Source organism: Fusarium poae, chromosome 2, assembly GCF_019609905.1.
Source record: "Fusarium poae strain DAOMC 252244 chromosome 2, whole genome shotgun sequence".
NCBI lineage: Eukaryota > Fungi > Ascomycota > Sordariomycetes > Hypocreales > Nectriaceae > Fusarium > Fusarium poae.
The window spans coordinates 5,765,187-5,792,183 of NC_058400.1; the positions used below are offsets into that span (position 1 = coordinate 5,765,187).

General features: G+C 46.9%; 10 protein-coding genes across 10 annotated transcripts; 3 read left to right on the forward strand and 7 right to left on the reverse strand.

Moving 5' to 3' along the window:
* Nucleotides 1-39: 39 nt before the first annotated feature.
* FPOAC1_005880 (uncharacterized protein) lies at nucleotides 40-3,104 on the reverse strand (the record flags this gene model as incomplete). The annotated part of the gene is made up of 4 exons (XM_044850392.1): nucleotides 40-224; nucleotides 280-2,532; nucleotides 2,578-2,774; nucleotides 2,827-3,104. The coding sequence occupies 4 exons, from the start codon at nucleotides 3,102-3,104 to the stop codon at nucleotides 40-42; spliced, it is 2,913 nt and encodes a 970-aa protein (XP_044709102.1).
* An 841-nt stretch (nucleotides 3,105-3,945) lies between these two features.
* FPOAC1_005881 (uncharacterized protein) lies at nucleotides 3,946-5,576 on the reverse strand (the record flags this gene model as incomplete). Its single annotated transcript, XM_044850393.1, has 3 exons — nucleotides 3,946-4,849; nucleotides 4,908-5,342; nucleotides 5,395-5,576. The coding sequence occupies 3 exons, from the start codon at nucleotides 5,574-5,576 to the stop codon at nucleotides 3,946-3,948; spliced, it is 1,521 nt and encodes a 506-aa protein (XP_044709103.1).
* A 710-nt stretch (nucleotides 5,577-6,286) lies between these two features.
* Nucleotides 6,287-7,762, reverse strand: FPOAC1_005882 (uncharacterized protein; the record flags this gene model as incomplete). Its single annotated transcript, XM_044850394.1, has 1 exon — nucleotides 6,287-7,762. One exon carries the CDS (start codon nucleotides 7,760-7,762, stop codon nucleotides 6,287-6,289), a length of 1,476 nt encoding a protein of 491 aa, XP_044709104.1.
* A 1,022-nt stretch (nucleotides 7,763-8,784) lies between these two features.
* Nucleotides 8,785-9,540, reverse strand: FPOAC1_005883 (uncharacterized protein; the record flags this gene model as incomplete). Its single annotated transcript, XM_044850395.1, has 3 exons — nucleotides 8,785-8,789; nucleotides 8,855-9,083; nucleotides 9,148-9,540. 3 exons carry the CDS (start codon nucleotides 9,538-9,540, stop codon nucleotides 8,785-8,787), a joined length of 627 nt encoding a protein of 208 aa, XP_044709105.1.
* A 694-nt stretch (nucleotides 9,541-10,234) lies between these two features.
* On the forward strand, nucleotides 10,235-12,064 carry FPOAC1_005884 (uncharacterized protein; the record flags this gene model as incomplete). Its single annotated transcript, XM_044850396.1, has 1 exon — nucleotides 10,235-12,064. One exon carries the CDS (start codon nucleotides 10,235-10,237, stop codon nucleotides 12,062-12,064), a length of 1,830 nt encoding a protein of 609 aa, XP_044709106.1.
* A 631-nt stretch (nucleotides 12,065-12,695) lies between these two features.
* Nucleotides 12,696-13,562, forward strand: FPOAC1_005885 (uncharacterized protein; the record flags this gene model as incomplete). The annotated part of the gene is made up of 1 exon (XM_044850397.1): nucleotides 12,696-13,562. One exon carries the CDS (start codon nucleotides 12,696-12,698, stop codon nucleotides 13,560-13,562), a length of 867 nt encoding a protein of 288 aa, XP_044709107.1.
* Nucleotides 13,563-14,602: 1,040 nt separating this feature from the next.
* Nucleotides 14,603-17,942, forward strand: FPOAC1_005886 (uncharacterized protein; the record flags this gene model as incomplete). The annotated part of the gene is made up of 9 exons (XM_044850398.1): nucleotides 14,603-14,717; nucleotides 14,774-14,955; nucleotides 15,011-15,047; nucleotides 15,109-15,176; nucleotides 15,227-15,612; nucleotides 15,664-15,731; nucleotides 15,780-16,006; nucleotides 16,688-16,726; nucleotides 16,776-17,942. 9 exons carry the CDS (start codon nucleotides 14,603-14,605, stop codon nucleotides 17,940-17,942), a joined length of 2,289 nt encoding a protein of 762 aa, XP_044709108.1.
* A 203-nt stretch (nucleotides 17,943-18,145) lies between these two features.
* On the reverse strand, nucleotides 18,146-18,536 carry FPOAC1_005887 (uncharacterized protein; the record flags this gene model as incomplete). The annotated part of the gene is made up of 2 exons (XM_044850399.1): nucleotides 18,146-18,334; nucleotides 18,390-18,536. The coding sequence occupies 2 exons, from the start codon at nucleotides 18,534-18,536 to the stop codon at nucleotides 18,146-18,148; spliced, it is 336 nt and encodes a 111-aa protein (XP_044709109.1).
* A 721-nt stretch (nucleotides 18,537-19,257) lies between these two features.
* FPOAC1_005888 (uncharacterized protein) lies at nucleotides 19,258-20,478 on the reverse strand (the record flags this gene model as incomplete). The annotated part of the gene is made up of 4 exons (XM_044850400.1): nucleotides 19,258-19,630; nucleotides 19,683-20,068; nucleotides 20,120-20,187; nucleotides 20,238-20,478. The coding sequence occupies 4 exons, from the start codon at nucleotides 20,476-20,478 to the stop codon at nucleotides 19,258-19,260; spliced, it is 1,068 nt and encodes a 355-aa protein (XP_044709110.1).
* Nucleotides 20,479-22,711: 2,233 nt separating this feature from the next.
* Nucleotides 22,712-25,527, reverse strand: FPOAC1_005889 (uncharacterized protein; the record flags this gene model as incomplete). Its single annotated transcript, XM_044850401.1, has 4 exons — nucleotides 22,712-22,731; nucleotides 23,839-25,092; nucleotides 25,139-25,324; nucleotides 25,374-25,527. The coding sequence occupies 4 exons, from the start codon at nucleotides 25,525-25,527 to the stop codon at nucleotides 22,712-22,714; spliced, it is 1,614 nt and encodes a 537-aa protein (XP_044709111.1).
* Nucleotides 25,528-26,997: the final 1,470 nt, after the last annotated feature.

Consider the following 26,997-nt stretch of genomic DNA (forward strand, 5'->3'; position numbering starts at 1 on the left):
ATCTCAACAAGTCTTGAGTCATCATCTCGTGAAATCGCTCTACAGAGCGATACCGTATAGTCCCTCACCCTGTATAACCTCCCCATTCTCATAAGTAATTCTCTTCCACCCTTCAGCATGGGTTTCATCACGAATCCACTCTGCAGTTGGGAAATATCGCTGGTCCTTCTTGATGGTAACAACTGATGGAGTACCAGAGAAGTCTGTCATTTTGATCTTGAAGTCTATTTGTACACAATTTAGTAATTATCATGGCCCAGTTGAAGAGTTCACACTTACAAGTCTTGTCAGGAATATTGGCCACCGCGTTGATCAGGGCCTCAAGATCAGGTGTCGGCTTGTTATCAATATGCGTAATGAAGGTCGTGGCATAAACGCTGTACAAGTTCGACGGAGAACCGACTAACCAACTTGTGATGTAGACTTCACTGGGCAACTTCTTGATGCATTGGCGCACGGTCCGATGCGGCTTCTGAGCTGTTAGACCGCAGAAGTTAACGACACGCGACGTCTCAAACTCATCTTCAAGTACAGTCTGGGCCTTGAAGCTAATTTGTTCGCCGCTTCGCACAGCTACGACGTCAAGAGAGTCTTTCCAGTACATCACATCAATATCAGAAAGCTGCGTAACAAGCTTTCCGTCCAGAGTGATCAGGATATCGCCTTCTTCAAGGGAGTTGGGTAAGCCGCTTGATGCTCGCTTCACCATGAAAAGACGACGGTCAGATGACCTGCTTTGCACTTGACTGATCCACTCTTCCGAGACGCCCATAACGCGAGCTTCGATGATGGTAACGGCCGCGAGCTCAACGGACAGACTTCTCAAGCTGGGAACAACCCCTTGGCTGAGCTTTTCCGCAATTGGAACAATAGCTTGAGAGCTCAGTCCGAAGCAAGCTTCATCGAGGTCTTCCATTTCGTACACAACCCACAGAGCTTGGATAGATCCATCTTCACCAACAAGGACACCACTACCGCAATGTGTACCAATTCTGGTCTCTATGTCGATCCTATCAACATTGATGGGTCTTCCTCGAGGCGGGTTCGGAGGTTCTCGTTCCAGTGGTATGACCTTTGTGACGGCCGTAGAAGCATAAACCATCTCATCGCTGTCGTTGTGTCCAACAAAGAAGGTAGAAGCTCCCTGTGAGATACGTTCCGTGCTGAACTTTGCACTCTTTACAGGTGCGTCCACAAGGCTGGAATCGTATTGAATAATGGCATAGTGGTGAGAAGGGTGCAAGAACACAACCTTTCCAGGGATCAGGACAGAGTCTGCAAAGGTGAGCTCGATACCGCACATCTTTGTGGGCACGACCGTCCTGGAAATAATGACGAATCCACGCTCAGCGTCAATCACAAGCCCCATACCCCGATGGACACGAGTAGACTGTCCGTCGATAAGAACGGGAGCAGAAAACTTGACGTTCACGAAACTCCTCACAATCTCCGCTACTGCTCTCAATGGGATGTGCTCAAGCGTGTCAAATGAGGCACTCAGCTTAGTCGGCTGAACCGCAGGTAACGGCTCAGCAAGAATATCAACATCCCAAGCACCTGTGTCATCATTCCTTGTAAACATCTTCATTCGTCGAAACCAATGCCTATCAATCGGCACAACCGCTGTGCGGACTGTATGTCGCTCCCAGACGTGCCAGTACTTGATCGCCACTCGCGCCCTGTCAGGAATATCCTTCATGACCTGCACAAAAGCGTCCAGGTTTGGTGTCTTTTTGTGATTGACGCTGTCAACCATGATGTAGTTATCATGCGTTGGATGAAAGGGTCCTGCTTTGCAAACGTAAACACCACGACAGGGCAGGACGTAGCGCTGGGCAACTTGGTACGAGATGTTGTGAAAGCAAGCTGCACCGACGGTGACGAAGCGATCTGGAGTAATTGCGTCGAGATTTTGCACTGTGATATCTTCTTCCACGTCTTCACCGTCCCTTTGGACGAGAACGCGAACTGTTTGGTCGATATTTTCGTCAAAAATAGGGTTCAGATGGAGGAACTGTGTAATCAGTTCCCCGTTGATTTTGATTAGGATGTCTCCTTCTTTGAGTTTGCCGTCTGACGGTCCCTCGGGGAGCACGTCAGCCGCGACGATAAGATTGTCTTCTCCTGGAAATGACTTGCGAAGGACGCTCTCCCACTCGGGACTCAACCCAAGTCTCCGACACTCATCAAAGGGCTTGAGTTTGAAGACTGTCTGGATTTCTCCTCTTTTCACTTTGTCGCCGTTCTGGATCTGCTTTAGTGCTCGTAGCGGGCCATCAAGTGGAAGGAAATAATCGGTTGAACCATCTGTCCGACCACCGGCTTGAAGAGCAATACCATGGCCGTCTACATTGACAACAGGGGATCCTGAAGAGCCGCCGGACGCGGAAGCATTAGCTTGGTAGTAGCAGGTGTTGAAGTCCATATAGCCATCATAGATGGGGGCATTCCTGTCCAGGCGGCTAATGAAGCCTGATAGAATACCCAATTTTTCGCCGCTATCGTTACCAATAACTTTGATCTCAGTCCCAACTGCGGAAAGTTAGATGAATGTTTCAAGAGAGGTCGTGAGCTTACCTTTTGCAAGATCCGGTCGAAGTTGCATGGCGGTGAGTTCCATGTACTTGACCGCCTTTGCATCGAATTTGAGAAATCCAAAGTCATGGATGGGGTCGCGATAGATCGTATGAACCTCTACTTCTTCCTGGTTGCTGAAGACGATATATCCTGAGAACGGTCCAGGACCAACGACATGGCGATTTGTTAGGACAAGACTTTTAAAAGTTAGCGTGTGTTGTTAATCTCGAGTGAAAACAGATATCTTACCCTCGCTCAGCGTCAACAATAAAGCCAGTCGCCTCACTTGTCTTTGAAATTTCTGTGTCGAAGGCATACGGGTGTGAGAACTTGACCGACACGACGGATCTGACAACTTTCTCTATGGCTCTCTGCCATGCCTCGCTCTCACTTTCCGAGAGGAGACCTGTCTTGGATGGGGCACTCTTCTCAACAAGGCTGGTGATGCCATTTTGGGTAGGGTCTGTGGATTCTGATAATGACATGTCGCGCATTTTGGGAAGGACGGGGTCCTGGTGGATAGTCATGTTGATAGTATGTTGTGACGGAATCAGGATGGAAGAACAAAATCACCAGAACAAGCTTGTCAAGATGATGTAGATGATGGATGTAATGATGTGGGAGAAACAGTAGAGTAACAGAGAAACGAACAGTGAGAATAAGGAAAGAGTTATAGAGATGTTGGAGGTTGGAGGTTGAAAATGAAGGACAAGTGATGACACCCTTTCAGTGCTTACGGTTGAACAAAACCAGGCAAGGCAGGCAGTCAGTCAGCCCTATGAGCAAATCGAACACGCATCACATCACTAACCCCTCATCAGTCTTGAGGCCCCTCAGCCCCGAAAAGTGGATTGGCTTTCCAAAGTGCCGAGTGATAGGGTGGGTGACTGAATTGAGGCAACCAACAGTGGCGCAGTATCTATGGAATCAATAACTACATGCCATATTAGTTAGTAGGTCATTTTCAGCCTTGAAGGCACTAAATATTTCTCACTAAAGATCTTGGAGTCAGGTTCGGATCGTTGTTTTTGTGGAAGCTATCCAAGTAGCATGAGGACTAGATGTCGGAGTTATCGGTCACCGAACAAGAGGGATTATTCCGAATGTCGCCGTCAGAAATAGAGACATTTAGAAAAGAAACCTTGATAGTTAAGTTACGTTGCCGCTTATTACGGAATGACTCACTATTTTTCTCGTAGGAAAATAATCAGGCTAGGAATAGTCTCGTGATGCTCTCTTTAAAATAATATATTTACGGAAATTGTTATCCAACCTGTCTATGTCTATTAACTCATTCAACAGCCAGCCAAGACTAACGGAAAGAAAGCATATCACCAAACTCTAATAGAAACTCTTAACCGCTTTTGCTCAACCAGATGCAAGGGAAACTCTCGTTTTACTCTCTCCCATCTTTAAACTCCACTCCCCATTCCATTCCTCTCTCCTTCTAATCCCAAGCTCAATATCTTTCTTGGGCGTATAAATAGTGGCCATATCACCTGTGTTCAGCGCTGGGTTCTTTTCCCATTGACCCGAAACAGGGTTCATATCGCATCGCATAGAAAGAAGAGCCAGCATGATTAAAATTTCTGTTGAGGCGAACTGTCGTGCAGGGCACAAATGCGGAGGCGCGCCCCATGCCACGAAACTGCTCGACACAATCGATTTTTTGTCGGATCCATCTTTTGGCATGAACCGATATGGATCAAAGACATCAGCCGAATCTCCCCATGTAGCTTGATTCGTATGCACGGGTTGGCCAGGCATCATGACGAATTGGCCAGCTTTAAGCAGATACTTGTCGTCCAGGAGTGTGTCTTCCGTCACCTTTCGAATGTTCGCATGAATATGTCTTGTTCGTTGTGTCTCCTGATAAAGAGATAAAAGCAAAGGACATTTTGTTTTCAACGCTGCAATGTCCACCACAAACCCAGTCTCTTTGTCTCCACTAACAGCCTGTTCGATTAATTGCCGTCGCACTTGGTCAAGAAGTTCAGGCCGGGAGAACAACTCGTAGATGGTCCAGAACATAATGGGAACTGTATTGGCAAAAGCCGCTGTTCCAAAGGTAGCTTGCTGCTTGCAGATGTCATCCTCGTCAATGCCTGCTTCTTGCATGGTGCGTTGACGAGCCATATAGACTGCTGATACATCGACGGGGATATTCTTGTTATATTTTCGGAAGGCGTCGAAGACCATCTTACGAGCCGCGTAGCCTTTTCCGGTGATATCGAGGTTGATTAGATGGAGAGGCATGTAATCTTGCCATTTCCTTGTTTCTATTAGCTCTTCGGCTTAATTTGTGATGCATACCTGGATCTTTCACTTACCAGAATGCTTCATCAATCTTTGGATCGCGGAAAGGATGCTCCACGCCCAGAATTCCACAAGCACTCGCCTGCACAACCGCGTATCTACCCCACGCTAATAAGGACACCTTTCTCACGCCATTCTTCTCTTCAGGCAGCATCGCCTCTACGTCAATCAAGGCACGATCTGCCATTCTCAAATTCTGCTCATCAAGACTGGGACCTGGGGCAAGACCATGTTTATGCGCATGACTAAACGAGTCAACCCACTCGCTACCAAAGACTTCAATCGTGGCAGGATTGGCATCGCCCATATGCTTGGCAGCAGTTTGCATAAAGGGACGGAAGGAAAGTGTTTTGGTCCTTTGGATAAGAGGGATGAGGCGGGCTGTTTTGGCGACGTAGAGCTTTGTGTTGAAGATAGCGACAGTGTAGATTTCTTGGTCTGTTTGCTTGCTGTCCCGTTTATTAATAGCTATCCCCCAGACGTAGTGCCTGTTTTACATACCTGGTTATCCCATGGTAGCCAGAACTGTACTTCATCATTCCCAGCAAGTGTCCAAAAAGTGGTATTTTAGGTTGGAGACGTTTCGGTTCTCTCGGGTCATCAAACATGGAAAAGAGCCATTCTAGCGTGTATGCGAACAGGACGAATCCTGCTGCACCATACAAGATCTCACGAAGCATCATGACAACGAAGATGACAGCGTCACAGTTTCTGCTTCCTAAAGGTAGGCATATTGAACATTTTAATAGATATAAATATGGATCATCATTAACCACGTTTGGTATCTCGCTTATCAAGAATATCAGATCCTTCAGACCAAGTACGAATACGAACCTCCTTTGGTGGAGAGACTAAGAACCGCTAACATCGATCTAGCGCTGACCGAAACATCATGGTTCAGGGGGTTGTGGGAAAAGAAACCGAACCCGAGTAAGAAGATGACCAAGGAATAATTGGACCTTGTATGATTGGTGTGGCGATTTCAACCGTTTCGTCTGCAGTATCTAGATAGACTAGATAACTAGTTTTCGGTTATGGTCAACGTTGGAAATGGCTCCAATTTAAGTTTAGACCCATGGGAAGAACGGTGCAATGGCTGGCTGGTCACAGGCGTACCAATGTGTCAAGACAAAAATGTATACCAAATGCGTGATATTCCATTACTAATTACCTACTGTTGTTCCTCCTTTTTCTATGCCCATCGAAAAACCGATCGTGAAGCATTGTCTAATTTTTCACAACCCACTAACTTGCGATAGCAACACTGTGAGTTTCGCTACAAACGCCTGGCCAATGATGGCTCTGTTCCAAGTCTACTTGCAGTTTCACCCTTTATTCTGCCGGAGCCTGGATACATAATCCGAACAAGCCATCCCCTGATGTTATGGTAGAGTCAAGTCATACGTAATGCCGCCTGATCGAAGGCATTGATCACCGCATCGTACAACTCATTTGTTTCCTCTACACTCGATTTCGTCCCCAGGAAAAAAGGTCCATTGTCAGGGAAGAACAAAACCTTGCGCAACGCAAACGCCAACTCTTCAGTGCCCTTGAACACCGGTGCGAACTCTGAAACAATGGCTGAGAATCTCTCTTTGTCGGAAATATCCTGGATTTTTTGGTTGGCGCTTCTCTGGTTGCCACTGTTGTCTTTGTTCCACAGGTAGATTCGACTGTCGGGGGAAATGTCCCCATGTTCAGCGATCGCGAGCCACATGAAGCAGTAGAAGAACGATTCAAGATCGTGTCGGTAGGTGTGGGCGATGAAATCGTCTTCGTGGCGCGCAACATCAATAGCCATAAAAGCCTTTGTTCCAATCACATCAGGGACGGGGCCTTCCAAGGGGACCCGTAGATCCCTGCCACTGTCGAGGTCGATAAGAAACCCACAAGGCTGGCCTTTTTTGGCTCCAGGTGACTTGTTTATCATGAAATTTCCCGGGCAAATGTCCCTGTGGATAATTTCGGCGTCAAAGTACAGAGCTCGGTGTGCTTTGATGGCATCTCGAAGGCAGGTAATCAACTCAAAGACACTTCGGTAGTTGGTGACAGGACGACCGACTGGAGAGATGACAACGCATGCTGTCAAATATTTGTTTGTTTCCAGGCGTCGTTGGGCGATGAGCTGGTTGACACCCCAAATGTTGAGCTCGGTAACTCGCTTCATGAACTTCTCCTCCTTTCGGCTTGACTCGTCGCGGAGAGAGAACTTCACAATGACCTCGTCGCCTTTGTCGTCTGTTGCTCTGTAGACGGTAGGTCCATCACTGACGATGACCTGAGGGCGTGTGATGGGCTCTTTGTCCAGCCAAAGTTTGTATGACGAGTTCGCTTCAATCTTGTCGTCGCATGTTTCCACCTCATCACCCTTGATAACAACATATTGGGATTTGTTGCTGGTGTAGAAGATCATTGGATTGAGGCCAAGTTGCGCATCGTTCATTTTCATGTAGTCGTTTTCGAACTGTTCAAATGGCACGTTGTGCACGATTCCTGAACGGTAAAGTCGTACGCGATCAAAGATCCAAAGCTCCAGCTCATGGCCGCGTAGATAGAAGCCGTGAAGGAAGAGGCGTGTGGGTTGAGCCTGGAAGACTTTATCGGCGCTGTCGTAGAGGATACCGATAGCGGAATTGTGATCATGATGGGAATCGGGAGATATTTCAATGCCGACGACTTGTGTTTCGGGCCAGGGGTTGCTGTCCCTCTCGTGCGCCGACGGCATAAGGAGATGCTGTATGACGCCACGCTCGAGGGATGTACCGCGGAGGACACGCTGGGGAGTGCTGCGTTTCCAGCAAATACCCTTGAAGTACTTGTCGAACCAGGACATGTCCTGCTTCCAGATGTCGAATTCAATCTTGTCCATGTTGATGATATTGGTTAAGTTACAATGAATGCTGTGTAAATATAGGTTCAGATTTGTCTTCGGGTAGGGTAGGTCAAAAGGTTCCTGATTGATGTGGAAGGAAGAGATTTGGTTGTGGAAAAAGAAGAAGGCCGCGACGTGGTTTTATGACGGGAGGAAAGAAGGTTCACCGTATCACGTTTAATGTTGGGAAGGTCACACAGCCTCCGTTGGTCACGCGCAGGAGCGCCTTCACAAACAATGCTTCACTATCGCGATAGGTATGAGGCAGGCAAACAACAGTACCTACCTACCTACGTAGGTGAGTGAGTGATATGCAGCAGAGAGTAAAGGCTCAAATACGACAGTGAGTTGATACGCTGCAGGCGGTTGAATACTGTCACTAATGTTGTTAGTTTTAAAAAAATACATGAATAATTATCCATCACTATCGGCAACACAAAGTAACTTTCATCTAATGGCGATCTGTCTTTATCTCATGTGAGATCTCATGTGAAGCAAAGTTCGGATTAGGGCTTCCCATTCATTCGCTTGTTGATCTATCACCCCCTCAGCAACCACATGCCTCCTTTCACCAACCTTGTTACTATCAGACCCGAAGTATGTTTAATATATCCAGTGGCTATTTCGCTTCCAGGAGCTGCAAACCATGGACATGAGATCTTGCGCAAGGCTCCGTTTGGCGATCAATAATGTGGGGTGAGTAAGTCGCGAGTTGGTTTGTGTGCCTTGAATGTTGATTTGTGGAACAAGCGCAAACTGTGTTTATATAAACTTTTCTTGGTCCAGAGTCGGCTGATTTGACCGAGAGTCTGATCCGGGGGGCTGAGGGTAACTGGATTAAGTTTGTGATAAGCGCGCAACGTTAAACACATCATGTTTATCCGAGATCATACTAAACACGATCAAGGATATGGTGAGCTGCTTCACTGATTTTTCGGTGGCAGATGCTGATTGAAAACATAGACTTGCGGATTTATTACTCCTTTTCTACGATCGGCCTAATTATCTCGGCGAGCGTGTCAGGCTGGGTGAGATTCGGTGTATGTCCACTCTGAATCTTATGAACTCCGACTTTCCCATTGGTCATACCTTTGAGTAACTCGACCATACCAAACTGATACTCTGGGACAACGAGTTTGTCTTGTTCACAGATGATGTAGTGGACCTCGGCATCTTTGTACCCGGCGTATGTAAGCTGATCTTTGTATGAGGTTGTCGAATGCTGGGGCAGTTCCTTTGCCAGCTTGAGAGCTTCTTCGGGTGGTGAATCCGAGTAGATGAATGGCGCAGATTCAGGTGTGAGGGTCATGTAATCATCCTTGGAAAGTCAGTGGTGGTTTAATCGTATCATGGTTAAAGAAAGGTGAACCTGCCTCGATTACGAGATAGTCTGGGACTGTCAGTAACGATATGACAGATCCGCCAACCGGCAGTGCAACTCCGGCAAGATAAATAATCTTGCTGACGCCGCCCCCCTTTCCCTGGGATTGTCGGGCTTTTTGTGAGAGTGTTTCCAGGCACTGAGTAGCGGGTACACCGCCGTATGAATGAGCCAGCAGGATCACTTCTTTGTCCTCATCGAGTAGTTTCTCCACGACAGAAACAATCTCATCGACGTCGTCACTCATTGTAGCAGGGTTTCTACCCTCCTTTCGACCGACAGAGGGCAATTCAACAATCTCGGATTGTATGCCATCTCGAGCAAAACTATTAGCAAGAGGTTCGTAAAGAGATGGTGATGCGAAAGAGCCAGGGATAATGACAACGGTCGCCATGCTGCAGACAGACTAATGGTATAGAGAAGGAGGTTTGACATGATGCGAAATGTTGTCGATATATCAGCTATTATATGTCTCAGTCCGTGCCCCGATGTCACATCGCGAGAGGAGGGAATGTCTCAGAGGATACGGAATTACTGCCGTAAGAGGACACATTTTCCATTTCTTTATGCGGGGCTAATTCTAGCATGAGAATGGAAAGGAGAAAAGTGATTTATTCATGACCAGGCTTTAAAACAAGCTTAAATAGAGACTTGTAGCTTGTTTGTCTTGTATGTGTAGGTTGCCTTTTGCCTGTGTTCCATTGCAATTATTTGCACTGTAATCCAGCCTGTTTTTCAGGTGTGCATTTACCAGCGTACCTACCATTTGGAACAATGTATAGGTTGTTCCCATCATTATTTGATATGACTTTTCGTTGTCGCAATGACCATTATGTCTTTCTTTTCTTTTCTCTTTATATTCTTCAATTTTATTACTTTTTCTTTTTTAATTCATTAGTAGGTAGAATAATTCAGGGACTGACAGCTCCCCGCCCCTATCTTATCTCCCTGTAGTGATGTCCACAACTAAAGTTAGCGCCTGGACCCTGCGATGAAGGTCGCTACCGTAAACGGTCTAGCGCTGTACTACAAAGGAGCAGAGACTTTTCTCAATATCAAAACGGTCTGTCCCTCAACAAACAAACAACATGCAGCGCCTTCGCCTCAACACCACACTTCTTCAAAGCCCACGTCTCTCTCTTTTCCCCCTCAAAACAATCACAGCAGTTCACACATCTCCCTTTTCTTCTCTGATCATGGATGGCAACAAACGTCGCTCTGGTCGTGGCGGCCGCGGTGGCAAAAGAGGTCTTCATTCGCAGTCTCATCGCGGCGGAAGATCTGGTCAGAACCAAAACCAGAACCTACCTCAACGTGAGCAGCAGCGAGATACTCCCGAGACTTTAAACACCGAGGATGCTGCCCCTTCTTCCACCGCTCTTGCCCCCGAAGCAGGTGCCTTCAGTACACGTCGATTCGACAGTCTCTTGGAGAACAACAAGGTTGATCCCGTCATCGTCCGTACCATCACAGATGATATGAAGTTCGAGTACATGACCCCTGTGCAAGCCAGCACTCTGGACGAGCTTCTTCCTCCTCATCGCAATGACTGCCTCGTTCAGGCCCGTACTGGAACAGGCAAGACCATGGCTTTCCTTCTACCCGCCCTGCAGACCATGATCAACCAGAAGCGCGGTTCGGGTAGCGGCATCTCTCTGCTTGTCATCTCACCAACTCGCGAACTTGCGCAGCAGATTTCTGCCGAGGCCACCAAGGTTCTGAAGAATCTCCCTCAGTATCGCGTGCAGTGCGTCATGGGTGGAACAAACAAAGATCGCGAAGAGAGAGCCATTCTCGGCGGCTGTGAGATTCTCATCGCTACACCCGGTCGTCTTTTGGACCACATGTCCAGCGAGGACATCCGATACTGCATGCGCCACGTTGATACTCTAGTCCTTGACGAAGCAGACCGTCTTCTTGATATGGGATTCCTCAGGGACCTTCGCACAATTGTTAATCAACTTCCCGACAAGGCCGCCACCAACCGCCAAGGCATGCTCTTCTCCGCCACCATTGCTCCCCATGTGAAGCAGGTCGCCGAGCTCGTGTGTTCACCTCAGTACAAGTTCATCTCGACCATCCCCGAGGGTGAAGTCAACACCCACGAGCGCGTCCCTCAGTTCCTTGTCAAAGTCCCTAACTTTTCCGACCTGGCGCCCGCCATGGTCGGAGTTGTTCGCGAGGAGGCAACTCGAGGCCAGGACTTCAAGGCAATTCTGTTTGCGACTACTGCCGCGATTGCCGACTTCTACTACAGCATCCTCGAGGCTACCCCCGGTTTGCCCCCCGTGTCGGTTCTACACAGTCGCATGTCGCAGAACAAGAGAACGAGAATCACTAACGACTACCGAACTGCTCGCAACGCTATTCTCGTAGCTACTGATGTTGTCGCTCGAGGAATGGATTTCCCTGGTGTCACCACTGTTATCCAAATTGGTCTGCCTGCTGACAAGCAGAGCTACATCCACCGTCTAGGCCGAACTGCACGGGCTGATGCTGATGGTCGAGGAATCTTGATTGTCTCCGAGGTAGAGGCTTTCTTTCCCAAGTACACCCTCAAGGAGATTCAGTTTCAACAACGTGAGGCCGACCTTTCGCCTACCCAGGACGTCGTCGACCAAGCCTCCAAGATGGAAGACGACGCAAAGTCCCGCGTTTACCAAGCCTGGTTGGGCTACTACAATAGCCACATGAAGGCTCTTCAATGGAGCAAGGAGGAGCTCGTCCGTCAGGGCAACGTGTTCGCGCAACATGGTCTCGGAGCTCCCGAAACCCCAGCTCTGCAAAAGAGCACTGTTGGCAAGATGGGCTTGAAGGGTATTCGGGGTCTTAACGTCACGGCCGACCGACCTCGTACTAAGCATGGAGCTCCTGGCGGCCACGGTGACAACGGACGCGGAAAACGAGGACGAATGTAAAGGATAGGTAATTGGTACTCATGAAAATATCGGCGGGAACGGATGGAGTTAAGGACATTGCAGAGGGGATTTATGATTGTTTAGATACGATGATACTGCATAGACTTTAAGAATAAACCAACAAGATAAGATACTCTGTAGACGTGTTGAACATGCTATTCCAATGCAAATAAGAATGTGTCAATGGGATAAATAACCTACAAGGGTCCGTCGGCTGGTTAGTCATCGATATACCTATGATGGAAGATTGATCTTCCGCCATGACTACAAGAGGCCTGTCGAATTGATACATCACATATACCTTCTCCTGTAATCTTACCACCAAGAACTTTTGCCACAAAGGAAAAAGAACATGCAGCAACAATCTCACCTCATCTTTGAGCAAGGGCATCTGCAACTACACGTACCAACTCGATATATTCTTCCAGAAGGATGTAGAGTATGGACCAAATCGCATCTGGATGACATCTGTCTAGACATGAACTCTTTATCTTTAACCCTGGAGTCTTGTCAATCAAAAGCGGAACGCAAACCGGAATTCTCCCGTAAATACAAGATTCAATCTCGTTTGACAACCCATAACGGGACGCTAGTACTGGGTCAGCCCATGGCCCACGTATTATACCCTCCCATGATAAATCCCACCAGTAATTCTGGCCCAAGAATTTCTTTTTTCTTGTCGTTGCCAGGAGAGCTTCGTCTTGGCGTCTATCGCCACCTTCTCGTCTCTCAAAATCTCCCTGTCCTCTGCTCCACCGCAGCTGCTGGCGGCTTTCGCGTTCTGGCTGAGGAATTGTACGATTTGGACCTCGGGATACATCCGCAGATTCTACAAACATGCAAGGCAATCAACCGAGAAGCGACGCAGATTCTATATGCGGATAATGTCTTCCGGAGAAAGGTTTACTGGCCGCATTCTTGGGGAAGGAGGGGAGACAGGAGGCCTTTGCCTCTAAAGGAATCTTCGCCCATCAGTCACATCAATTTGCAAAGCATCACGAAAATCCGCATCTTTCGGGAATACCGTAAATGGCTGCGCGATGGAAGAATGAGAGTTTTGGATGAGTTTCCCTCGTTGAGGGAGTTGCAGGTCCACCTCGACATGAATGACGACCGGGACGTGTCCTTGGTATACAAAGATGCTTTGAGATCAATTCATCTTCACCATCGTCAACTTCCTTGCCTCAAGTTCAAAATGCGCCTGGCATTCGACCAAGCTTACAAAGACTGGTGCAACGAATACACAGGTCGCCCGATGGGTTTCAGTCTCCACCTGCGAAAAAAGGCAGAATTGGAAAATTGGTTTCAGAGAGAGGATAATATATTTGCCGACAAAAAGATCACATGGCATTTTCTAATAGAATTGTCTAGCCATGTTGGGCCATCGGCAGTCATCATGTTCTCAACGGCTGCATCCCAATCGAGGGAACAGGCCGATAATATATCGTGCTGCATCGATGTCGATGGCAAAACTACATGGAGTAAACTACCGATGTGACTAGTCGATTTTACTATTATACCATGCATAAACGGTGCAAAACAGGCATTGGGAAAGCAAGCTTGGGCAAAGCGAGGCAAGTAATAATAATAGGGATCTAAGACATATCATGTTTCATTCTCATTATAGTGGGACAGTCCTTCGATGTGTCATCTGCAAGTGATGGTCAAATACAACGAAATCATCCAATGAGCAAGTCTTTAATGGGGGATGTATAGGTTCCTCCGGTCCCTGTGATTCACAAAAGTCCACCTTGTGCCTGTTCTCTTTCCACAGCATCATGGACGAGAACAACGAACCGGGGGTTGACAGACACCTTGTAGATTTGTAAACAAGTTTTGAAGATTTCCGTAGCGACAACATCATACATAGATATTTTTCCACCCCGTTTGCCAAAGCTGCAGAGTTAGGATCGGGACCTTGCTGCTTGCAGAGTCCGTAATAGTGACCCCTGGAATAGATTTACGATCCTTCGAGACCCAGTTACGATGAGACCAATGATCAGGCTTATCCTAAAAAAGAACAGAATTCCATCCGACGGTTGGCCACACAGGGTTCAAATCCCGGCGAATGTAACCACGACCAGCACCCTACCAAGATAATGCACCCTACAGCACCTCAGTTCGGTTCGGAAGAAAAAGCAAAAAGAAAAGAAAGCAGAGGCCAATGTAGATATAGCATTAAGTCCACTTGTCCCCTCCTTACGATGTCCGTTTCGTAAAGGGCATTTGTGAGTTCTGATCAAGTTTGTATTTAAGAAAATGAATCTACCCGCGGCTTTTCTCTTTTCTCTAATCCGTTCTACGTACAATTCTTGACCATATTTTAGCAATTGGCCGCTATCGCGATGGTTTCTCTTCGTGTGGCCGTTTCTCTCTGTGTAGCCTCTCTGTCGTACTTGGCTGCGGCGATATCTCTGGAGGACATTCCGAAATGCTCTGTAAGTACTGAGTTCACTGCTGAGCATTTCCCTCTACCATCTTAGTGTCTGTTACTAATCGTGGTGATGGTATAAATAGATACCATGTGTCATCCAGGTTATGAGCAATCCAGCGATCGCCAATTCGAGTATCGAGGCCATGTGCGCAGCCAAGGAAATGGAAAAGACTATTCAGGATTGTATCTCAGAGAAATGCACCATAAGAGAGTCACTCGGTATGATTTGCCTCGACCATGACCAATTACACTTATCAAGTCTAACGCAAGTCTAGAGTTCGCAGATTTCGTCTCCGAAGTATGCAACGTTCCTCAAGAAGACGACCGTCCGAAGTATCGAGCTATCGTTATTGCTTGGACCGGCATCAGTCTCGCTGCAGTAATATTATTGGTCGTTTCTAAAATATTCATTGCGACTCCATGGGGACTCGACGACAGCTTTTCTGTCCTTACCTTTGTATGCCGTGTCGTTCGTGCGATTTCTGTTTATACATCAACTGACATTTGGTTAGTGTATCATTGTCCCCTGCACAATCTTCTTTCTTCGCGGTAAGTCATTCTAAAGCAGAGGTCTATCATGTATTATCGGCAACTAACATGGCCACTGTAGCAACCGACGATGGATTTGGATCCCTCAGAACATTGTATCAATCCGACGATTTCAGCCCTTTGCTCAAGGTACGTCGCGTTGCAACGTCTTTGGAATTAAAACGCTCATCTTTTTACAGAACATGTTTATCTGGCAGATCCTCTTTATAGCTGGTCTAGCTTGTGCAAAGACATCTGTTCTTCTCTTCTTTTTGAGAATCTTCCCGAGTCAGAAGTTCAGGCGCATGGTTTGGACAACACTCGCCTTCAACACCGTCGCCACAACCATCCTTCTCGTCGTTCAGCTTACAGTGGGACGCATCGTCGAGTTGATTTGGGATCACGAAGACCTCGCTGCAAGCATGGACAAATACAAGAAACCTATCATCATCATATTGGCGCACTGCGTCGTCGACTTTTGTGTTGATGTCTGGATGCTTGTATTACCCATGACCCAGCTTTATAACCTGGGATTGAGAACTGATAAGAAGATTCGTGTCATGTGCATGTTTGGGATTGGAATCTTGTGAGTCGAAGCTCTTGCTTTCATTTTCGTCCAACACTAATATGAAAATAGTTTGACTGTGGTTAGTCTTGTACGGTTGATCATACAGGCTAAGGTTGTGCCAAACCCAAGTGAAACAGGTAAGTTGGCTCTGGTTGATGTATCATCGTGTGCTCACGCTGCTATAGATGGGAACCTACATTCGACTGTCATTTGGGCAGTTGTCGAGCTCAACGTCGGTTTCATAGTAGCGGTTATAGCACCTATCCGCCAACTGTTCCAACTCATTGCCGCCGCCGGCAAGTCCCGGGAAGATTCATCGACAAACAGAAGTCGATCCAGAACTGCGACATTTGTAGATCGCTCTCTTGTGCGAATCAAGGATGTAGATGAGGAGCAGTTGGTGATACACGATGTTGGTAATTTGTGTGGTACGACTCTCAACACTTCAAGTAGTAGAGGCACGACGAAAGGGCATGAGCATGACGATGTTGAGCTAAACCAGTTGGGAACAATCAGCAATGGGGAGAGACAGAATTGAATGGAGGGTGGTATGATTGTCGGGGCAATGAGGCTACAATTAATTAATGACTTTATTTAGATAAGACTAAAGCCGTCTTGGCTTTTCCCGATATTCAAGGTTTTATACTAAAATTATCCTGTCAAGAAAAGACAAGACTCTTAGTCTTGAGAAACAAACAAGCATTGCACACCAAGTCTTGGACCCACGAATCACAATCCCCGTATTAAAACTTGGCAGACCTTATTACTAGTGACGTCACGAACATATTCTCGGGCTGTGGCATGGCATGACAAGCTACGTAAAGCCGCAGAGAGATGCTGCTCTCTACAACCAAATGCCCTATCAATTTGCGGTGTGCGGCTTCAATTCTGCATACTATGCCATCATTGTGCACCCAGACGACCCTGGTAGGGACTGAGACTTGAGGCTTATATACATACTTTCCGATGATCTACGACGCTTCAAGGGTCGTTGGGCATCAAGCAGCGAACGTATAGTCCCAATACAGATAGACAGACAGTGGCAGCTGCAACAGAACAACTTCAACTCTGCACATTAGACTAACCATCCAAGATGAACTACGCAAATATGATTGAGGAGAAAAACCTCAAGGTAACTCGCCCTGTCGCCACCATGATTTATTCGACGCTGACTCTGCTAGAAAACATTTATTATCGCCACCCTATGTTCTACCCTCGTCGGAACATTTACCTCATCCATGGGCCTCTGGGACCGTGTCAAAGAGAAGCGCATACAAGCCAAACGCGACACCACCCAAGACGAAGAGATTAAAAAGCTCACGGCCAAAGTCGAGCAAGCTTCCCTCGAACGCGACCGAGCCTCCTCCGACAGGCAAAGAATACGAGACGAAGTCGAAGCCTCATTCCAACGGTCGGGCACCCTCATCAATCGCGAGTTCGAAGATGGATACCAGAGATACGGCAAGCGATTCGCCATTGGCGACGTCGTGACCGAGAATAAATTACAGGCACAAGTCATCGCGCTACAACAGACGGTGATTAATGTCCTTCAGGATGCCTTGTACAATGGGAGGCAACTTGACCGCGCCGATATGGCCAGGCTTGTTGCTGCATCTGATGCTGCGCGGGAGGGTTCTCTTGGTGCTCTGCGACAACAGCGACAGCGTCTGGGGGACCTAGAGGGCCCTATTCCACCACCCCTACAAGCCCTTCCACCCCCCAAGCGAGCTTCCACCGTGGTCGGAGACGATCCCCTGTACTGTCGCTATGCCCTTGATCTACAATACATTCCCGAACGACCTCTCTCGACGAGCTTCGCCCCCCGTGGCGACCGTCTCTGCCCAGCCTGTGATGTCTTTCTCGACGTTGAAGACGACGATGGCTGGGCCATTGGCAAGACGGCCACGCGCCTGATCACGGAGCAGGGCTACAAGCGGGAGATTGATGAAGAGCTCGAGTTCCATGTCAGTCCGCGATTCGTTATAAAATGCCACACGCCTGAAGGAGAGTTCGCCTGCGTGCTATGCAGTCGCTTCCGTGAAGAAGATGTTCTATGCCCAACGGCGGATACCCTGGTCAACCACATCGGAAGGGAGCACAGCGTTGCAGAAATGGAGAGGGAGCCTGACTTTGAAGTGCGGTCTCTGGATCTTGATAGGAGAAGCTTGGCTTCTGCCAGGCCTGTTGATTTGAACAAGAGGATCATGCCGCCGAGGTCAGTGGATTCAGGTAGAGGAAGTTCGTCCGGGAAGTCTGTTGCCGACGTAGACAGGCGAAGCACGAGGGCTATGAGTGTCGATAGAAGGAGCATGGATCGAAGAAGCATGGCTGGGAGAAGCGTCTACTAAATGAGCATGGTGTTTTGCATAGCGATTATTTATCTTAGAGAGCGTTTGTAAAAGATTGACTTCAACTGTATCATGATTCCGAGCGATAAATTATACCCTCCATCCATTGTTTTAATTGTGAATGTGCTGCGTCACATTCTTCTGTTCCGATCCCTCTTATCCATTACATTCCTGGGCTTCGAATCCAGACTCTTTGTACTCCTTTATTCCTCAGGAAGAAAGATTATAAACACCTTCTCAAACTGGTCATCGCCACGCGTCCTCTCCTCGTACACACGCCTCTTCTCCTTCTGCCACTCCATTGCCTCACTCACACTATGAGCTTGTAAAGCTCCGATATAACCGCTATCCGCCGCCTCATACTCTTGGTACACAGCAGGGAGTTGGGGATACTGGCATTTCCCCAGTCAGCCATCAGGCTCCCAATGCCTAAAAGTCTGCACTCACATTCATGGCGACCCATTGTTGAAATGCCTGGTTTTCATCTTTGATGTCGTCCTTCTTAAAATCGCCCTTTGCTTTGTCCTTGGTCTTCTGTGCTTTTTTCCCGGCTTCGAGAAGTACTTTCTTGGTTTGTTTGACCCGGGCTTCCATATTTGTGAGTTCTTGGTCAAATATTAAAAGTTGATGAGTCTCATAAAGTTGTCGTGAGGTAAGCTGCTGATATATAGCCCAATACCGATCTATCAGCGGCACGATACTTTCCACGTTGCAACATCCTAATGCAAGATGACGAAAACAAACGGCTTCACCCACCCCCGACTTAACACCAGGAAAGATTGGTCGCGGTGCGGCTGACGTTTTGATTGGTATAGTTTGTCAATTACCGAACTAGCCTTTGCTCAGAAACCTAATCTCTGCACTTTTCTCTAGCCCAAGCATCCCGAGATCGCAGTCGCTTAATCTTGCTTTAAACGCGTGTCTTGGAGCTCTGAGAGCCAGTTAGTCTTTTCATGTCATGTCATAGAACATTCATAGTTTCTGTTTTTCCGCTCTCTTGGTTATTCTAGATCGAGAGAGAAAAGCCGATACTATTTAGAGTCGTTGTGTCGGGTTAGCAGTTTCCAGTTATTGTGGTTCACCTCAAGATACGTTGGTGACAGTTGAAAAGGACTAAAATTGTCTTAACATAGCTGGTCACCTGGCTGATATGTAACTGAACAGCTGGGTCTGTGCCTGCAAAGCTTGGAGCCAATGCTGTTAGTCTTAGCCTGGGACATTCATCAGATACATCAACAAGTTCCATGGGTGCTGATCTTAAATGCATGACTTAGAACTGTTCATCTCTTCATTATATATGCAGCGCCTCAATCTATCAGGGCACTTGATGGAAGGTTTGCTCGACATCTGTCTTGACAAGAATATGCTTGTTATCAGCATCACTGTCCTGTGTACTGCGTACACTCCCTTGGCCTCCCACAACCTGACTCCTCAATGCGATCTCGTCATCGAATCTGGGTTTATTCCCCATTGCCCAGTCCGGCGGTGTTACAAAGCTTGATTTCTTGCTGTTTTTACCCCGCAAGTACCTCAGCAGCGACTTGAAACTGGGCAGACACGCTGATACTATGCCAATTGAGGGTTCGAAAGAGGACCAAATGGCTACTGGGCCCATATGCCATGTCGTGTCGATTTCTCTTGAGAAGACATTCAGATAGTGGATTCTGACGGCACTAGCAATACAAACTCTAGACGAAGGGGTTACTACCAAGTTATTGCAGGACGGACGTTGTTACTTACAAGCCTCCGAGTGCCAAGATGCCAAAAACACCTGCCTTCTTCTCTCTGCTCATCTGAAGCTTGAGTACCTCTGGTACTGGTATCAAAAGCACAATGACGTTGGTGATAAGATTGATGATGGCCAGAGCAACGAAGAATTGGCCAACGTCGATGCATGAACCCTGAGACCCCGTGAACTGTGTCCAGTAGTGCGAAATAGGTGTGCAGCAGAAGCTCATGGTAAAGATAAAGATGATTGGATACGATATAACTAGGAGTGTCCCAAACCAAAAGGCGATTCGGAATGAGAGGCTGCCTCGGTTGAATATTCGTTTGTAAAAGAGGAGAATCGAGACTTTGGTTGTAAATACGGCCGAGGCAAAGAGGAAGCTGTATACGTATGAGAGCTGGTGCTATTAGTACCAATCGTTTTGTGCAATAGGTATAACCGAACGAACCTTGACAACTTCTGAGAGTTGAGTTATCGTAAGAGCCCATACATGTTGCCCAACGCCATCATGGCCAGCTGTTAAAGTTAGTGACTACTCATGCCTAGGTAGCGAGCCATGTACTAACCAACTACTACCATTACAGCAACGGCAAACACAAATAAGAACGACACTATCATAGCATAGTCGTCCGCACTTAACCCGTATGTTTGTTTTGTCCGAAGAGCAATCCTGCCCGCCAGGAACACAGCCGAGATGATTAACAGCATAAGAACAACGCCAGTGTTCTTGGCTTCATTATTGGCCGACAGGTCTATGCCCTCAGGGGGCGGCCCAAAGGCTGCCATGATGAAAGGGTCAATCTCCATTCCGAATAAACGAGGGCAAAGTGGGTGTGTTCTGGATCCGAGGAGAGAGGCACTGAGGCAGAGCTCCGCACTTTAATAAACTTGCCATTGCACGTTCCATAATGATACCAGTTAATCTTCTGGGTATAGACTCTGAGATCATCTGTAGGTGTTCGTGTTTGGAAACTGTTCTCCAGTTTATATTGCGGGTTTGGTCCCTTGCACAGTAACCCATCCGAAACAGGCGGGTCTTTTTTGCCAAGGGTCCCTAATCCTGGATATCATGTCTACTCTATCCCTACTTTATCCCTACTTGCTTTCCTTCCACGATCAGCCTGTGATAAGTAGTTTGGCTGCATAAAAGCCTAGTCAAGTCAGGATATGGGGTGGGATATGGAGTAGGATCGCAGGATCGTTTGCATCTTTGTTCCTGGGGAAAAGCTGACAGCTCGGAAAAATAGAGGTTCTTTTTTGAGGCTCTTCAAACATCACTGATCGGAAATTGTGATACAGCAACAGCTCAGCCTCATCACGAGCAATTCTGATATATACACTAACAGATAACAAATTGCTTTCTAAAACACAAGTTCTCAGCTTCGGACACGATACGTAACGCTTTCTAGATAGTCAAATGTATACGCCAAATTGAATAGAAATTCATATCTTTGTACCATAGCTCCGTAGTATGCCAAGTCTTTTATTCAAGGACCTGCCCTCTTTAGCTTGGATCGACGACAATAGCAGGCAGATCTATGCAGAAAGAGAGAAGCTATCACCTGCGTTCGGATATTCGCTTGACATCTCAACGTTTATAAATGGGGCTGATTTTTCATAAGCGAAAGTCTAAAGCCAAGAACGTCTTGGCGCATGGTGATGTCGACAGTTTTACGGGTTATTCGGCAAGTGCATGCATGCAGTGTCTGACTTGCAAAACACCACATGTCTAATCTTAACCCATGTCAGAAAGAGATCAGACGCTTATCAAACGTGGCTGATAGTAGATCAAATCCTTAAGATGCCCAAGATATGTACGACATGACAAAAAACGTGCCTCGGCTCGTTTTTGTTCATGACTCGCATGCTCGCCAGGCTGAACTGCCGGTTTCATCCTGGCTACCCCTGTTCCTGAATATGTGCCCAAAGACGTATGTACTTGTATAGTTCTGCGGCTTTATTCCTCGCGCGGCTTGGTTCCTGCATCTTCTGCCTTGCTTGATTGTCACCGCTTCAAGCCAAGCACGACATGACGTTCCTTTCGTTAAGCGCCCATGCATGCACGTGGTGTTAAACCCCACGTATTTAAAGCAATCACATCCTGAAAGTCAACAGATCCAGTTTGTCTTTTTACTTTGGGTAATCCGTGTCATTAAGTTTCTTGCCCACGTTGTGTTGTATGTATCCTCGTGGGAGCTTTCGATGCTACCATGACAGGCCTCTGACTCTTATCCGCGACAACTAGCGAAAGCTAATTAAATACGCTAACAATGTACAAACCCATTTTGGGCAACAACTAACGCGAATACGATGCCAAAGTCTCTTGCTGTTTGAGAAACGGCGTCCCAAAACGACCAAGAGTTTTGGTAGAGATGAATAGAATTACGGCCCGGTCAGAAGATCAACGGGCCGTCCAGTGTCCACGTGGGATCTTGTGAGAGCAAGAACAAGTTGGGAAGATGATGAATGGATACTGTTAGGCCTTACCAAAACTCAATCGAATCGTCAAAATTGGAGATTGCGCGATAACTATTCTAACAGGGATAGGAGAGCTAACCGAGAGCTACGTCCAGGTATCAGACAGTGGGACACATCAATTATCCAGATACATCTGGCATGAACTGTCTAGTGGGCAACAAAAAGGTTAGCTTCCAAGTAGTAGGGTATAAAAATGAAGGGACTAAGGAATCTCGTCCAAATAACATGACCTACTAACCCCGTCTCTTGTGTTCTCAGTAGCACAGCACAGACCTCGTCGTTACAATCACTGCTCCAGATGGTTAGTAACTTCCCATGGCAGTTTTTTTGTTTTCCTGCTATAGAAAATTAGTCGGGTTCCCCTGTCGAGTGCCTCCCTCTCGAGAGCAGGACTCACATGTAACTACTGTGCTAATGAGGAGCAGAAGAAATCCTATACACAGTTCGTAGCGTTTGGATATATACAGAGATAATTCAATGTTTAAGGAATATACATTGCAGTCATGCTCTCCTAGCGATGATGATAACATAGGTACGAAGTGCATCACAGTCGTTAGATATTCTATTGACCACTAGCCTCTCCTATTATGTTTTCATATTAGTGATTAATCCCATATAGACTGATAAGAAGTAGTATTGTGTGATTTTAAATGCCGAAGTAGGAAATAGCAAGCTAGTAGTAGTAGGCGATCATCTGACAGCTCGTGACATCGGATGAAGTGATTTTTCGCATTCGCGAGCGCATGACAGCTTCTATTACCCAATTAAACGGAGCCTCTTATCTTGTTTTGGCAAGAGATTGCCAAAAGCAACAATCTGGACATTGTCAAGCAGTTAACTAGGTAGCCATCAGCCAGGGTCTAGTCTAGTCGGTGCTCCATTTCGCTCCAGATGCTGGTAGACCACATTCATGCCACTCTGTTACCAATGGAAACACTCTAGTCTATTTCATTTCTCAACCATACTGACGCCTTCCATACATGCCACATTCTGACAGTATCTGAGGTTGTCCCACTATAAACAACCAACTTCAGTCGTAGCAGTATGTTTGCAATTTCTTGAAACTCAAACCACATGCAACCAAAGTGGGTCCAGAGACTGAAAGGACTAATCAAAAGTCAAAACGCCACACAGTTGCAGCGAAAGTCTCTCCAGACCGCCAAATGGTCCAGAGTTCAAAACATATTCCATTTCTTCAGACATCTTTATATTAAATAAACACTGGCTCAATGGTCTAGCGGTATGATTCCTGCTTTGGGATGAGTCATCATTCATGCAGGAGGTCCCGGGTTCAATCCCCGGTTGAGCCCTCTCGTTTTTGCTCATGTGTCTTATCAGAGGAGCACTTTTCCCTTTTTTTTACTTTTTGCTTTGAGCAAGCAGCATAAACTCCACGCGTTCATGCCTTTTTATGATTTCTTTACGGATAAGCAAAGTGATGCTTCGTTCGGTAGTTCAAAGTGTCATATAATAAAAACAAGGTGTGATGGCTTGCTCGGGATCTCCACTATCGAGAGTGATATTCATCTCAAAACAGCAATTTAGAAGAGTGGTATAGTGATAAATACAACGCTGACCTAACCGTTACGATGCATCAAAGGTAAACGCCAATCTGTCCCAAGCTGCCCCTTTCCAGATTAATTCGTTCCTGCATATTGCGTCAACACATAAATCCCCGCATACTCATACTCATAGTAAGAAGCGTAAAAAGCAGAGCACTTAACAAAAGACCAGCCATTGCAACTCCCGGAATGACTCTGGACCTTCTCGCCAAGGCGCCCTTTGCAGACACACTCGAGGGAAGACCCGCCTCCAATGAAGCAAGTTTGCGTTGGAGTCCAGCCTCATAGTTAAACTCCTGGGTCTTTTCCTCATAGTTGTAAGAATCCGATACTACAGATTCATCGGTGAAATGGTCAGACGGTCTGGCACAACGGTCCAACACAAAGACCTCATCCTCCAAAAACTGCTTCACGCCATCTTGCCATTGAGTTTTCTTAACAAACAAGTTGATCAGCTCCGTGCACGCATCAATTGCATTTCTCGCTCCAATGGTCTCATTAAATGTAGTGACATCCCTTGGTGTCGGATCTACCTCGCCATCTTTGTCATCGTAATGAGAATGCCGATCGCCGTCTTGATCGTTATACGTGTGGAAACAGACGATCGAGCCCCAGTCGCCGTATGTGTCGGGTCGGAAGCGGATGTAGCCCGCTGTATCGCGCTCGATCATGTCGGCGGGGTTCTTAAGGCGCCTCTGAGTGTGACCAAGGGCGTATGAGTCAGAGATCATATGCAGACACACGCCAAAAGCTCGTTTCTGAATTTCAGCTTTGTTGTATTTTGGTGTCGTGGCGAGGAGGAGATCACGGAGGGTGTCGGATTTTGAGGGTACGGTTTCCTTGCCAAAGTATCCGGGAAGAACATGACTGAGAACATGGTCCTCGGACACTCCTTGATTGCCGCACGCAAGCTTGTACATGACTTCGATCCAGGTAATAATGTTGTTCCTCGTCTTCTCTGGCTTCTCGCCCATTTCGGATCCCATGCCATGGAAGAACTGAAGATTGCCCATGTGCGACCGCTTCGTCATGCATTTCTCGTCGCCAAACTTGAAAGCGTTCAGCCACTCGACGCCCAAACTAAACATTCTGTTATCCTGTGTGACGTCCTCAAATAATAGACATGAAGGGTCATCATTCCAGACGACGCCGCGGAAGAATTCCCATTGCTTATCGTTGATATTGTTATAGACTGTGCCTCTGGGGAAGATCATGTCAGAGTTGATAAAGGCTGCGACAACAATGCTTTCGTGAACAGGAAACTTGATGTCCATCTTGGTAGGGAATGATACGCCGACGCCAATGTCATAATTTGCTCTGACCTGGTCATTTTCTGTGGTGGTCAAACTATTTCTTTTGTTCATACGAATGGTTACATTTGCTAATATTGTTAGCTATTTTTCGACAAGATCAGAGAACAAACTCACCAGTTAAAGGACTTCCCCTTTCCTGAACATGGGTTACGTCAATCTGAAAGGCCGGCGAACAATCCTTGACTGAGACATGGTTCTTGGAGAAGGGCAGTGCAGGGCATTCAAACTCGAGGGTAAAGTCTGTCCATCCCTGGCCGTATTCCGCTACATACGTGACCCAAGCTTTAGATCCTCCCCAGCCTGTCTTTTGTTAGTACCGCGGTATAGCGATTAAGGATATTGGACTCACTGGGTTGAGCGAGGTAGATGGTTTGTTCTGTTCCAGCTTCGATAACGTTGAGCGGCTGACGTAATGGCCAGTTCCCACTGTCGAGGCCAGAGTCGTCAAGGAGAAGATCCTCGTCTGACTCGTTTTTTATGGAAACATGACATGAGAAATCCATCTCAACAATACTTGGTCGATTGTTGTCAGTTTTTGTGAGGAAAGAGTTGGGATTTCGAGGTTTGGGTGAGATTAAACGCCATTTTGCAGCCGAAATCGAGAATCGTGAAGGGAATCTTCCATTGCTTAAAAAATGATGACGTCGTTTCTCTAGGCGACGCGTTCGTTCTGCCTCAGCGGGTCATACACATATCTTTGACCAATTACAAATCATCATACTTACGCGGGAGAGTCACGAGCTTAAGATAAGGTTATTTTGGTCTTGATCACTACCCTACATACAGCAGGACGTGGAGAATTGACTGTGATAATTGCTGGCAATAATAGGCTTTTTATAATTCCATACGGTATATAATAGTATTTTGGTTTTTATTCATATATTATCAGGTCGTTTAAGGACTTTATAAAGAGCGTGGAAAGTTTAGCCTAGAGAAGAGGTTCCTGTTGTGTCTGTGTTGGGATTATAGAATGGGTGGAAATGCAATACAAAATGATGGGGAATCTGGGGTACCAGCAACGGTAGCCATTAATCGGGGTGCAAAAATTAATAGCTCAAGAGGTGTGGTCTGACTCGCATAAACTGAGCCCATTGATTTTGTCTTCCATGCCGCGAATAGATGACCACGAGGCTTTGTCATTTAGCCGAAGTTCTTCCTGGGCACATTTGGTTTCCTTCTGTTGGCAACTTAACACAAACACGTAATTATTAGCAATTACTCAACGCGCGCAAATACCCTGAGAGTCATCCGAGAACATCGCAAGCTACGGCGACCCATCTGAGTCATGGCCAAAAATATCCCGGCGCGTCAAGGATCGATGTCGCTGCGTTTAGTTAGTAGCTTAATAACGCGACCTTCCTTCTGTTGAACCTGCGAATTCCTTCCTTACCAACTGACAATGCCACAAGCGACTCTCAATCGACACAACAGTGCACCATTTACCCTTCTCGCCATAACAATCGCAGGGTTCAACAAAAGCCGTCCCACTCCTGGTCGCGCACGAAGAGATACCGCGTCTGATCTAATGAAGCCCTCCTAATAATAGCAGACAGGCGACAAGATGCTTCAGCGATGACACCAGCGATGCAACCTCTGGCCTCTCGACAAATTCCCAATCACGAATCATACAAAGATACCACGAACCGATCCCAATACTGCTTTTTGATATACGAAATCTATTGAAGCCGTGACCGTTTCCCGAGTCGAAGCCGGAGCTATGACTGTGACAGTTCATTGCTTCCCCAATATGTCAAAGCTTGTCCTACGATGGGTTCTTGAACAAGACACTTGGTTGCCTCCGGTCTCTCCAACCTGCCGTGATCACAAGCTCATGCGCCTGTCTCAACGCTTGTCAATGATGTCTGTCTATGCGCTTGTCTCTGGTGTATTGTAGCCGATGGGCTGACGAGACAAAGGAAGAGACTATGGAACATGTTGCGAACCTTTGCTGGTCAAAGACATTATGTACTTGT